This window comes from Trematomus bernacchii, unplaced genomic scaffold (genome assembly GCF_902827165.1).
Source record: "Trematomus bernacchii unplaced genomic scaffold, fTreBer1.1, whole genome shotgun sequence".
Taxonomy (NCBI): domain Eukaryota; kingdom Metazoa; phylum Chordata; class Actinopteri; order Perciformes; family Nototheniidae; genus Trematomus; species Trematomus bernacchii.
Genome location: NW_022987542.1, coordinates 913,181 through 927,248, shown reverse-complemented (window position 1 = coordinate 927,248; position 14,068 = coordinate 913,181). Strand labels below are relative to the sequence as shown.

General features: G+C 41.5%; 1 protein-coding gene across 1 annotated transcript in view; it reads left to right on the top strand.

The window, feature by feature from the left end:
- The window catches only part of col6a4a (collagen, type VI, alpha 4a), a 69,495-nt gene that overhangs the window by 23,871 nt on the left and 31,556 nt on the right, over window positions 1–14,068 (top strand). Inside the window, 8 exon segments of the mRNA XM_034122590.1 lie at window positions 7,404–7,434; window positions 9,486–9,949; window positions 11,001–11,203; window positions 11,205–11,510; window positions 11,512–11,614; window positions 12,156–12,716; window positions 13,468–13,488; window positions 13,491–14,018. Of these exon segments, the coding sequence (XP_033978481.1) occupies window positions 7,404–7,434; window positions 9,486–9,949; window positions 11,001–11,203; window positions 11,205–11,510; window positions 11,512–11,614; window positions 12,156–12,716; window positions 13,468–13,488; window positions 13,491–14,018 (2,217 nt within the window).

The window sequence follows — 14,068 nt, the reverse complement described above, 5'->3', positions numbered from 1 at the left end:
TGAGGGAAGGTAGGGATGAAGCGATTGGTGGATTTAGAGATGAGGGAAGGTAGGGATGAAGCGATTGGTGGGTGTGGGGATAAAAAGATGAATGGTTCGAAGGGTGAAGGGATGAATGGGTTTGGCTAATGATGAGGTAGAAAGGGGAATGTATGAGTGGAAGGGAGAGGGCGGGTGGGTTGAAAGAATGGAAACAACAGTGGCCGGATGTGTTGGCTGCATATTGAGGCATTGCCCAGCTCCTGAACCTAAGTTAACAAAATACCTTCTAAATGATAACCAATGAAAGTAAGAGAAGGGCAAAAAAAGGAACTCCTCATTAACATTTCTGTGTTCTGTGTCGACAGCCTGCAGAGACATACAGGGCGACATCTTTTTCCTCACTGACAGCTCCGAGAGCATCGAAGAGGTTGAGTTTCAGAAAATGAAACACTTCATGAAATCTGTCATCAGCAAGTCGGCCATCGGGGAGAACAAGGTGCACGTCGGTGTCATGCAGTTCAGTACCAGCTACAATCTGGAGTTTCCCCTCAACCAATACTACAGCAAAGTTAACATTTCGAAAGCCATTGATGATATGAAGCAGATGAATGCAGGTACGAGCACAGGAAAGGCCATCACAGAGGTTTCAAGGTATTTCGATGTGGCCAGAGGAGGGCGTCCTGGCATGAGGCAGAATCTGATAGTGATTACAGACGGCAAGGCACAAGATGAGGTCAGGGGTCCCGCTGAGGCTCTGAGGAAAAAGGGAGTGGTGATCTACTCCATCGGAGTGAAGAATCACAACCGCACCCAGCTGATGGGAGATCAGCGGTCATTCTGACAGGGTTTATTCTGAGAAGGACTTTGATGCGCTGAAGGACTTGGAAGCCCAGGTTTCCTCAAAGATTTGCGAGAGAGGTAAGAGCAGGTCAAGAGCAAACCAACAAAAGCAACTAGGAGTAGAGCAATGGTGGAAGAAGTGCTCAGAACCTTTACTTAAATAAAGATACAAGTACAATGGTCTAAAAATACTAACTTACTAGTAAAATATCTGAATTGAGAATGTTGCTTAATTAGAAGTACCAAATGTTTGAGGTAAATGTACTTCAAATATCTAACGTTATCAGTATGCAAATTGTCTCTTTTCACAGTATTATAAAATACTAATATTCAGTTTTTATCTTCAACACATGTCATATCATGTTAACGTTGTGGTTTGTCAATGTGGAACCAATTTGATATACTGGGTACATAATTAGTACAGTACCCCATCATATCATTCTATAACTATAAACCTTCTATACATATATTAAAGTACAACAAATACAAAGTAGTTAAATATAACTATAGTACAACACTTGAGTATGTACTTACTGTGACATTCCACCATTGGAAGTTTATATTTCTCAATCCTTATATTCAGTCTACTCCTAAGTATTTTGTCTTGTCTACTGAAATTAATTAGATTTGAATAAAATGGGGAAAAAAAAGTCATGGACATATGTGTACTGAAAATATTGAGGTGAAGCTTATTTTATGTAACCATCTTTTCTCTGAATCAGTTGTAATTGTAAGGCATTGATTTTTTATGAGAACATAATAATTCCCAACCAATTTCTCTGCTAACTTCTCCTTTTTCCTCTTTTTTCTTTTAAACCAGAATGTAAAATGGAAACAGCCGACATTATTTTCCTGGTGGACAGCTCCAGAATATCTCAAATACAGTATGAAAGCATGCGGAAGTTTATGGCATCAATAGTGAACCAAACCAAAGTTGGCACCAGCCTGACTCGTTTCGGGCTTATTTCCTACTCAGATGAACCCCGGACTCATTTTAAACTGAACGCCTACGACTCCAAACGTAATGTTCTTGCAGCGATACCAACTGTGAAGCCAGAAGGAGGAGGCACCTACACAGACAAAGCCTTGAGCTACTCTCTAGAGTACTTTAATGCCGAACATGGAGGCCGGGAGGTGCCTCAGATTCTCATAGTGATCACAGACGGAGCTGCGAACATACCTTCAAACCTAAAGGGTCCGGCTGATAAACTGCGAGAACACGGGGTCACCGTCATCAGTGTCGGAGTGAAAGAAGCAGATCGAAATCAGCTGTTGACCATTGCTGGCAACAACGGCAGCAGTTTCTTTGTGGACAATTTTGAGGCCCCTAGAAACTCTGCACAACGATATGTCTTCTGTCCTTTGCAATGCCACAAAACAAGGTGAGCACAAGTCAGGGCACATCTGTGGTACAGAAGTTCATGAGATTTAAAGTTTGTGCCAAAAAGATCCACTAAACTCATGAAATAATTTAATACAGCAAACTCACAAAAACACATACTGTATGATACGAATTGTTTTAGAGATCAGGAATCTAAATTAATAATTCAAGTGCTCAATATTCGAATTGTGTTCAATCAATTCCCATAGTTATTTGCCCCTTCAACTTTCTTGTAGCATTATTCCTTACTGCACGTCCTTCAGCGTGATTGTAGATCTTCACAGAACTACAATAATCGTGTAATGGGTTTAAATATTCAAAATGTTTTTAAAAAAACTCAAATAAACATAAAGCCCTTTTGGAATGATGGTTCATAAACCATTTGAATGTATAGTTTACCAGTATTTATGTTTGGGTCCCTTAATGCACTTCTACAACAAATATTGGACAAAAAAAGTGTTGGTCTTGATTGCTTACCTAATCTAGCTCTTTAGGGTTTGGGCAAAGCAAGGAAAGACGGAAAATGACTTTGAAGATCACAATGTGGAAGTAGATATCCTACACATTTTGTTTCTCTCGATGCTCAAAACATTTCTGCTTCAAGGAGTAAGAATCACAAAGGCAGTAAAAGCAAAGCATACCTAGTTGTTTTCCCAATGTGGTTTATTTGATTTGACCAAGCCTGAGAAACTGCTATTGATCTTTCAGATTGACAGAAAAGCTGCATCAATTCCTTATCTATCAGACTTCAAACCGTAAAAAAGGGAGTGAAGAGTTTGGTGTGGCCAAACAAATTATGCTTTACAGTGAATTTCTTTGTACTTTTGTAAATTACATTTTATTTTCGTCTATTTATATTTCCATGTCCGCCATGTTGACTTATGTCTTCCTCTTGCTTTGCTCTGTCAGGATGTAAGGGAAAGAAGGCCGACCTGATCTTCCTACTCGATCGGTCAAGCAGCATTAATTTAGAAGAGCACGACATGATAAAAAACTTCACGGTAAGCCTAGTGAACAGCTTTATCATCAGTGAAAACTGGGTGCGTATTGGACTCGCACAGTTCAGCGATGAGCCTCAGGACGAGTTTGACCTCAACAGGTACTTCAAGAAGGAGGATTTGATCGGGCACATCCAAAACTTGAAATACACTGGTGGAAACACATTCCTCGGAAAAGCCTTGGATCACATAAGCAAATACTTTGACGACAGTCGTGGGGTCCCGAAGAATCTGGTGTTGATCTCAGATGGCGACTCGCATGATGACGTGGAGGATGCAGCTGACTATCTCAGGATACATAACATTTCGGTGTTTGCCATCGGCGTTGGCGACGTTCATGACCTGGAGCTCTTGCAGATCACTGGCACCCCGGAGAGGCTGTTGAATGTGCAGAACTTTAACGGATTGGCAAAGATCAAGCAAGACTTGGTCGACATCTTATGTGATGATCCAGGTCCAGGTCCAGATCCAACCCCAACCCCACCCACACCTTCACCACTGCCCCCTCCCACACCCCCTCGCCCCCAAAGCAGTAAGTTGAAAAGTGTCTCCTTGCATCTCAATAGCTGTGTTTCCATTCAAATGTTGCAAAAAGAAATGAGGTGCTGTTCTATCAACTGGTTTAGAGAGAATACAATGGGCTTAGTTTTGTCACAGTAAAGGCTACGTATTACTGTAATCTAGTAGTTAACACAATAGTAGAGGTAGAGTTTGTGTACTGGAAACAAAAGAGGTTTGTCTTGGCCATTCCACATAAGACTATCTAACACCTGATCTTGCACGATTTATTTTATTTTCTTAATTTATTATTGCATTATTTTTTTATTATTTAGTTTTTTATTATATGTATTGTTGTATGTCTTGTAATTGCACTGTTGAGGATCCTGCAACCTATGTTTTCCATGCATTGCAGAAGTACATCGTAGTTGTGTATATGATATGACAAAATTGCCTCTTTTATTCAGCTAGTATAAAGTGGTGTAGGTATATGTCCTAAAACCATGAAATGAGATAGCATTGTACTCACTTCTGCGGTTGCCATGTTTCATGCTGTCTGGACACTAAGACATGCAGTCATGTGTTATGGGAATATCCATATCATCAAAAAACTGTTAGCGTAAAAATGTTTGCCATGATTGGGGAAGTTTTTGTCAAATATTGCTGCTTTCAGACATTCTTCATAATGCAATACCTACAATTCACTTAAGAATATGTGAATGTAAACACAGCTTATGTATCCCACTGTATTCCTCTGTGTTTATGATTGCCTAAAGGTAAATACATGTTTCCCTTTGCTACAGACTGCAGCATCGATATCGCCATGGGATTCGATATTTCTCAGAGAACAGCAGGGGAGAAGCTGGTCAGCGGTCACACCCATACCGCGTTGTATATCAGTATCTAGTGTCTCTACTTTAAAGAGTCCTCTTCTGCTGATGTTCAGGTGTATATCAGTATGTAGTGTCTCTACTTTAAAGAGTCCTCTCCTGCTGATGTTCAGGTGTATATCAGTATGTAGTGTCTCTACTTTAAAGAGTCCTCTCCTGCTGATGTTCAGGTGTATATCAGTATGTAGAGTCTCTACTTTAAAGAGTCCTCTCCTGCTGATGTTCAGGTGTATATCAGTATGTAGTGTCTCTACTTTTAAAGAGTCCTCTCCTGCTGATTTTCAGGTTTATATCAGTATGTAGTGTCTCTGCTTTAAAGAGTCCTCTCCTGCTGATGTTCAGGTGTATATCAGTATGTAGTGTCTCTACTTTAAAGAGTCCTCTCCTGCTGATGTTCAGGTGTATATCAGTATGTAGTGTCTCTGCTTTAAAGAGTCCTCTCCTGCTGATGTTCAGGTGTATATCAGTATGTAGTGTCTCTACTTTAAAGAGTCCTCTCCTGCTGATGTTTCAGGTGTATATCAGTATGTAGTGTCTCTACTTTAAAGAGTCCTCTCCTGCTGGTGTTCAGGTGTATATCAGTATGTAGTGTCTCTGCTTTAAAGAGTCCTCTCCTGCTGATGTTCAGGTGTATATCAGTATGTAGTGTCTCTACTTTAAAGAGTCCTCTCCTGCTGATGTTCAGGTGTATATCAGTATGTAGTGTCTCTACTTTAAAGAGTCCTCTCCTGCTGGTGTTCAGGTGTATATCAGCATGTAGTTTCTCTACTTTAAAGAGTCCTCTCCTGCTGATGTTCAGGTGTATATCAGTATGGAGAGTCTCTACTTTAAAGAGTCCTCTCCTGCTGATGTTCAGGTGTATATCAGTATGTAGTGTCTCTACTTTAAAGAGTCCTCTCCTGCTGATGTTCAGGTGTATATCACTATGTATTGTCTCTACTTAAAGAGTCCTCTCCTGCTGATGTTCAGGTGTATATCAGTATGTAGTGTCTCTACTTAAAGAGTCCTCTCCTGCTGGTGTTCAGGTGTATATCAGTATGTAGTTTCTCTACTTTAAAGAGTCCTCTCCTGCTGATGTTCAGGTGTATATCAGTATGTAGTGTATCTACTTTAAAGAGTCCTCTCCTGCTGGTGTTCAGGTGTATATCAGTATGTAGTTTCTCTACTTTAAAGAGTCCTCTCCTGCTGATGTTCAGGTGTATATCAGTATGTAGTGTCTCTACTTTAAAGAGTCCTCTCCTGCTGGTGTGCAGGTGTATATCAGTATGTAGTGTCTCTACTTTAAAGAGTCCTCTTCTGCTGATGTTCAGGTGTATATCAGTATGTAGTGTCTCTACTTTAAAGAGTCCTCTCCTGCTGATGTTCAGGTGTATATCAGTATGTAGTGTCTCTACTTTAAAGAGTCCTCTCCTGCTGATGTTCAGGTGTATATCAGTATGTAGTGTCTCAACTTTAAAGAGTCCTCTCCTGCTGATGTTCAGGTGTAGATTAGTATGTAGTGTCTCTACTTTAAAGAGTCCTCTCCTGCTGATGTTCAGGTGTATATCAGTATGTAGTGTCTCAACTTTAAAGAGTCCTCTCCTGCTGATGTTCAGGTGTATATCAGTATGTAGTGTCTCTACTTTAAAGAGTCCTCTCCTGCTGGTGTTCAGGTGTATATCAGTATGTAGTTTCTCTACTTTAAAGAGTCCTCTCCTGCTGGTGTTCAGGTGTATATCAGTATGTAGTGTCTCTACTTTAAAGAGTCCTCTCCTGCTGGTGTTCAGGTGTATATCAGTATGTAGTTTCTCTACTTTAAAGAGTCCTCTCCTGCTGGTGTTCAGGTGTATATCAGTATGTAGTGTCTCTACTTTAAAGAGTCCTCTCCTGCTGATGTTCAGGTGTATATCAGTATGTAGTGTCTCTACTTTAAAGAGTCCTCTCCTGCTGGTGTTCAGGTGTATATCAGTATGTAGTGTCTCTACTTTAAAGAGTCCTCTCCTGCTGGTGTTCAGGTGTATATCAGTATGTAGTTTCTCTACTTTAAAGAGTCCTCTCCTGCTGGTGTTCAGGTGTATATCAGTATGTAGTGTCTCTACTTTAAAGAGTCCTCTCCTGCTGGTGTTCAGGTGTATATCAGTATGTAGTGTCTCTACTTTAAAGAGTCCTCTCCTGCTGGTGTTCAGGTGTATATCAGTATGTAGTGTCTCTACTTAAAGAGTCCTCTCCCTGCTGGTGTTCAGGTGTATATCAGTATGTAGTGTCTCTACTTTAAAGAGTCCTCTCCTGCTGGTGTTCAGGTGTATATCAGTATGTAGTGTCTCTACTTTAAAGAGTCCTCTCCTGCTGGTGTTCAGGTGTATATCAGTATGTAGTTTCTCTACTTTAAAGAGTCCTCTCCTGCTGGTGTTCAGGTGTATATCAGTATGTAGTGTCTCTACTTTAAAGAGTCCTCTCCTGCTGGTGTTCAGGTGTATATCAGTATGTAGTGTCTCTACTTTAAAGAGTCCTCTCCTGCTGGTGTTCAGGTGTATATCAGTATGTAGTGTCTCTACTTTAAAGAGTCCTCTCCTGCTGGTGTTCAGGTGTATATCAGTATGTAGTGTCTCTACTTTAAAGAGTCCTCTCCTGCTGATGTTCAGGTGTATATCAGTATGTAGTGTCTCTACTTTAAAGAGTCCTCTCCTGCTGATGTTCAGGTGTATATCAGTATGTGTTTCTCTGGTACTGTAAATAGTCCTCCTTTATATGCAACAGATCTAAGGAAAAAAAAACGTTGTTTGACAAAACAAGTGTGCCTGTTAATAGTTTTGAAGCTCAATAAACAGCCAACAGTCGACCAGATTTATTTGATGTCTTCCAGACTTTGTTATCTTTAAGCTCCCATTAAGCCACTCTAAGTTTTTCTAACAGAAACCTGATCATTTGAAGCATCTGGACATGTCCCAGAATGCTTTGCAGTCAAGACATTATGCATTCTTTAGACTTTCTAGGAAATGATGGAAATATATTAGAGCAAACAGCTGAGGGGAAACCGGTCCCTGAAGAGGTGATGAAGTCTCTGAGGGGAGGGACCTGCATCCTGACTCACTAATGAGGATCTTTGAGAAACATAAACTCTGACCAAAAAAGGCTTCCCCTTACAGGATCAAGACTAACGGCCCTCTCTGGGATAATCGAAAATATGTTCGCGATGCAGTAAATGTACTATTGATGGACACAGCATATTATTTATTTGATAATAAAACTTTGTGAACAACAAATCTGCAGATAGAGAGCTGGTTAACGTTAGCTGTTAGCTGTTAGCTGTTAGCTGTTAGCTGTTAGCTGTTAGCAGCCCTAAATAACGAAGGAAACAGCTAACATTAACAGAGCTAAATCAATTTATTATTATTTATTGTTTGCCTTGTAATGTCTCGGCATTAAACGCCACGATGTGCATTATTTAGTCCTCTGGTAAAAAGAGGGCCATATAAAATGCTTTTGTTAAAAAACCTCTTGCAGCATGTTTTTTACCCTAACAAAGAACAGGGAAGGGAAACCCCCAAAAAGCATGATAGGGCCTCTTTAAAACATTTTGTCTTCAGTTTTCATAATGATATCTGTTTAATTTTTTGTTTCCTTAAATATTTCACTTTGTTGTTGCTGCTGTGATGCAAGAAATGTTTCAGACTTGAGCTGTCAATAAACAGAACAAACGTTTACGTCCCCAGAGCTGAACTTTTTCTTCCCCTTGTCCAGATTGTGAAAATGCCACCGTGGCCGACATCGTCTTCCTGGTGGACGGATCCTCCAGCATCGACAAGAAGAACTTCGTGAAGGTCAAAGGTTTTCTCAGAAGTGTCATCAAGGACCTCAACATCGGCTGGAAAAAGGTTCGTATCGGCGTGGCTCAGCACAGCGATGAAACTTACGAGGTGTTTTCTGCTGAAGGATCACGTGGATAAGAGATCCATGATGATCGCAGTTGAAAACATGGCCTACCAAGAAGGAGGCACAGAAACAGGCAAGGCCATCGACTTCCTCCGGACGCAGTATTTCACGGAGGAAGCCGGGAGCAGAGCCGGCCAAGGGGTGCCCTCAGATTGCTGTGGTTATCACGGATGGAGACTCCACGGACGATGTGATCGCACCCCGCCCCAGCGCCTGAGGCAGCAGGGAGTCATCGTATTTGGCATCGGGGTGGGAGAAGCCAACCTGCAGCAGCTCGAGTCCATCGCCAACCGGCCTCCAGAGCGCTTCCTGTCCTACAATCAGTAACTACGCGGCTCTGCAGACGCTGAAAGACAGTCTGCTGAAAACTGTGTGCATCTCAGTGGAGGATCAGAAGCAAGGTAAGGCAAAGGATTGAAGAAAACATCATATAATAGTCCAAATTAGGTTTTGGTATTTGAAGATGAGATCATACTGGGTTTGTTTGAAAAAACAAGAAATTGATCATCATACTGTTTTTAATAAGTTTCCTGCTGTTACAATCATGCAGTCCTTTTTGGTAACAAGTTTTGAAAGTATACCTATTCCCAATAGGTCATTCAATGGCAGCCATCAAAGAGCGTGGCTAGACATGATGAATTGTGCAAAGGGGGTAATGGGAATTCATGGTGCTGTACCTGCTTGTATATGGGTACAAAATGAGAGCTTGGAAAGATTCAAAGTTAGCTTAATGTGAAAATACCTGAAAATACAAAATGTTAGTGCATATCCTACGAGATGAATGATCTTTAAGGTTGAGTTATTGGATAAACTAGCCATACACTTTGGAGTATACTGACATCTTGACTGTAATGTAAGAAAAAGTAATAATGTTGTCTCTTTTTCCAGCATTGACAGACAGGTTTGCAGATATCTTTTTCATGCTGGACGGTAAGCATGGCTCCAGGAATGGTCCCGGGGGTCATATCTAACTTGGTTGAATTGATCGAATCGTCTCAATGCCTCAGCGTCCACCTACCGTATTGGTTTGGCCCAGTACGGTGAAGATACCAAGGTCGAATTCTCCCTTGAGAAATTTAAAAACAAACAGAAAACCATCGAAACTGTCAAGCGTTTCCGCCTGCGCCCAAAAACCAACAAACCAGCTGACCTGGGCGGTGCCCTGATCAACGCCAACACTCACCTTTTTACCAGTGAGGCTGGGGGCCGTGCGCATCAAGGCTCCCGACAGTATCTGGTTGTTATGAGTGCAAAAGACTCCAAACGCTCCGTGTATAGGGACGCTGAATTGATCAAATCATCGGGGGTAACTCTTATAGGAATGAGTGCAGGTGCAAGTATGGAATCAATCGAATCATTTGCCAGTACTGACTATGCATATAATACTTCAAACGTGTTAATTTTGAAGGATGTCATCTTGACTGAGAAAAAGGAGAACATTACTGAAGGTGAGAATCCCAACCATCCTACTAGCAGTTTTTCACGTTTTTCAGTTAGCATCTAGAAGTGGACAGCTACAGAAAACTAGCATTATTCTGTTATTTTCAAAAGCTTTTTTTGTCTGATGTTTCGATTCATTTTAAACAGACTGTTCAACAAAAGGATACCCAAAAAATGTAGTTTCATTTAAATATTGGATTGTTCTCTCTTAGTAAAATCCCATTTTGAATACAATTGTGGTCTTACCTTGACTTGAAGATGAAGTCCATGCTGTCCTTCTGGACAACAATCTCTATTACTTTTTTGTAAAAGTCCTCCTTATCTTCCTCTAGTTTCAAAAGTCTAGTTTGTTGTTTGCGTCTACTGTCTCTGTGTAGAATAACAGTAGCAACAAGAACCTGTGGGCTCACGTGCGCCCCCTTCAGTGCGGCAGAGGTTATGGCTGCCTCTCCTGTGCTTTCTCATTGCCGTCGTATGATGAGACCCAGCGAGCCTAAATATCATATATACGTGAAATAAGTTATTTAGAGACTATGGATGGCGAGGATAAATGTAATAAAGGGATCTACAAACATTACATTGGTGACCTACAGTGAGATGGGAACAGGCATGCGCTTAGTGCCCGCTTTCCAGCCAGTTTCTGTGGGGTGACGCATCTGAGGTGAGGCAGATCTCATCTCTGCCTCACCTTACCCCACAGAAACTGGCTGGAGCGCGGGCACAAAATAAGTGCTCGCACTAAATTAGTGCCCGCGCTCCAGCCAGTTTATGTGGTGTTACGTGTCCCTGCCTCACTTCTCATCGCTCCCATGTAGTTGTAGCGGAGCTCGGCAAATTTACAGATTTTGACAATAAAAAGCGATTGGAATCATACATAAATCACATTTACAACACAGATCAGTGGAGACATTTTATTATTATTATTATTATTTATTATTTTGTATTTGTTCGTTACATTGGAGAATGACAGGTGAGGCCTCTGCTACGTCGCTGGTTACAAGTATACCTGTAATAAAGTCCCTTTGTAGCAGATGACTCAAATTACCCCTCCTTTCACAGATTGCAAAGGAGCAAAGGTGGCAGACATCGTGTTCATCGTTGACGAGTCGGGAAGCATTGGAAATGAAAACTTTCGGCTCATGCGCAAATTCCTGCACTTGATCGTGAGCAGCTTGGATGTAAGTCCGAATAGAGTCAGAGTGGGCATTGTCACGTACAACGATGTCTCCACACCACAGGTCTTCCTCAACTCATTCAACGACACGGACCGAATTGCTTGAGTACATTAAGATCCTGCCTTACAATGGAGGTGGTACGAAGACTGGAGAGGCCCTGAATTTTACTCGGGAAAACGTCTTTGTTAAAGAGAAGGGCTGCAGGAAAGAAAACGGTGTCCAACAGGTGGCGGTGGTCATCACTGATGGTGAATCCCAGGATGAAGTGAGCGAAGCAGCAATTACTCTGCGTCGAGCCGGTGTTACCATTTACGCTGTAGGAATAAAAGATGCCATCGAGAGCGAACTGTTGGAAATGGCTTCACACCCTCCTGATCAGCACGTTTTTTACCCGGGAAAGTTTCACCGAGCTGACGCACCTGAAGCAGACCCTGCAGAAAATCCTGTGCAAAAACATCATTGCCAAAGCAGTCCCAAGGAAAACAGAAACCAAAGAAGGTTTTGAAACAGTTTTTTTGTTTGTTTGTTGGAGTTGTCTTTGGGACTGGTGGAAAGTAAATAAGTAACTTAAGCTATGCACTGGACTTTACTCAAGTATTTTCATAATATTGCATTTGAGTATATGTTGATGATGGTATTTCTACACTGTGGTATAACTACTTTTACTTAGGTAAAACAATCTGTAGTTTTACAATTTCTGGTCTTACAGGAAATACCATAAACACAAAAAGTCAACTTTAAAAACTAAATTTGTATTCATGTTGTAGAGCGAATTAAATACATGTAAAGACAAAGTTAAAGGATTTGTGGATCAATAATACATTTTGACTTGACCCTCAATGAACAGTGAAAGACAGACATCTCCTAGATCTATTTGGTTTGTTTGTGCTATGGGGATTTAAAATGGTACTTTCCCCTTGAAGAGCCATCTTTTTGTATTTAATCTAACTCAAATATTTCCAAATGAATGTTCAATTTTAACCTTCCTCTTGTTGAATATGTGAAAATAATAATGTCTTATTATTGTTTTCCAATTTAGTTTGTGTAAAAACGGATGAAGCAGACATCTTCTTCCTTATGGATGACTCAGGAAGCATTACATGGCAAGACTTCAAAGACATGCAGAACTTCCTCAACAAGTTTATAGAACACTTCCAAATTGGACCACAACAAGTCCGCATTGGGCTTGTGAAATATGCTGATTCCCCAACTGATGAATTTGATCTGACAAACCACTCCGATACAAAGTCATTGGTGAAGGCCATCAACAGTATACATCACGCAGGAGGTGGGACGGAGACAGGAAAAGCACTTTCACACTTGGGCAGACTCTTTAAGAGAGCGGCGGACACGCGTGATCATGAAGCCCCAAAGTACCTGATTGTCCTCACAGATGGAAAGTCCACTGATGAGGTGGAGGCTCCTGCAAAAGAACTGAGGGACCAGGGAATCATTATCTACGCCATTGGGGTGAAAGATTCATCCCAAACTCAGCTAGAAGAGATTGCAGGAGACCCCAAGAGGACTATCTCCGTCAGAAATTTTGATACCTTGAAATCCATCAACAATGACATCATCAGAGAAATCTGTTCTGAAGACGGTAAGAAAAAAAATCATTTTTACAAATGGAGAGCAGAAGTGAGACAAGGACTTTTTCACATATCGTACCCAGCCTTGAAACATAAACTTAGTTAACTGCATGTTAAATGTTTAACAGAAGAGGCCAGACAGAGAGGACCGAACAGTGTAGACGCTTTTCATACTTCAGAGATGGCAGCTAAAAAGAATTGTAAAAGTTACGTTTATAGATATCATTAATAACCGATCATAATAGTGATAGGTGGTAGGAAGATTGACGACTGACGCTTTTTTTTAAAGGGTTTTTAGGGTTATATTATGATTATTATTTGCCTGGATGTAGGGATAAAGGGAAGGTAGGGATGAAGCGATTGGTGGATTTAGAGATGAGGGAAGGTAGGGATGAAGCGATTGGTGGATTTAGAGATGAGGGAAGGTAGGGATGAAGCGATTGGTGGATTTAGAGATGAGGGAAGGTAGGGATGAAGCGATTGGTGGGTGTGGGGATAAAAAGATGAATGGTTCGAAGGGTGAAGGGATGAATGGGTTTGGCTAATGATGAGGTAGAAAGGGGAATGTATGAGTGGAAGGGAGAGGGCGGGTGGGTTGAAAGAATGGAAACAACAGTGGCCGGATGTGTTGGCTGCATATTGAGGCATTGCCCAGCTCCTGAACCTAAGTTAACAAATACCTTCTAAATGATAACCAATGAAAGTAAGAGAAGGGCAAAAAAAGGAACTCCTCATTAACATTTCTGTGTTCTGTGTCGACAGCCTGCAGAGACATACAGGGCGACATCTTTTCCTCACTGACAGCTCCGAGAGCATCGAAGAGGTTGAGTTTCAGAAAATGAAACACTTCATGAAATCTGTCATCAGCAAGTCGGCCATCGGGGAGAACAAGGTGCACGTCGGTGTCATGCAGTTCAGTACCAGCTACAATCTGGAGATTCCCCTCAACCAATACTACAGCAAAGTTAACATTTCGAAAGCCATTGATGATATGAAGCAGATGAATGCAGGTACGAGCACAGGAAAGGCCATCACAGAGGTTTCAAGGTATTTCGAAGTGGCCAGAGGAGGGCGTCCTGGCATGAGGCAGAATCTGATAGTGATTACAGACGGCAAGGCACAAGATGAGGTCAGGGGTCCCGCTGAGGCTCTGAGGAAAAAGGGAGTGGTGATCTACTCCATCGGAGTGAAGAATCACAACCGCACCCAGCTGATGGAGATCAGCGGTCATTCTGACAGGGTTTATTCTGAGAAGGACTTTGATGCGCTGAAGGACTTGGAAGCCCAGGTTTCCTCAAAGATTTGCGAGAGAGGTAAGAGCAGGTCAAGAGCAAACCAACAAAAGCAACTAGGAGTAGAGCAA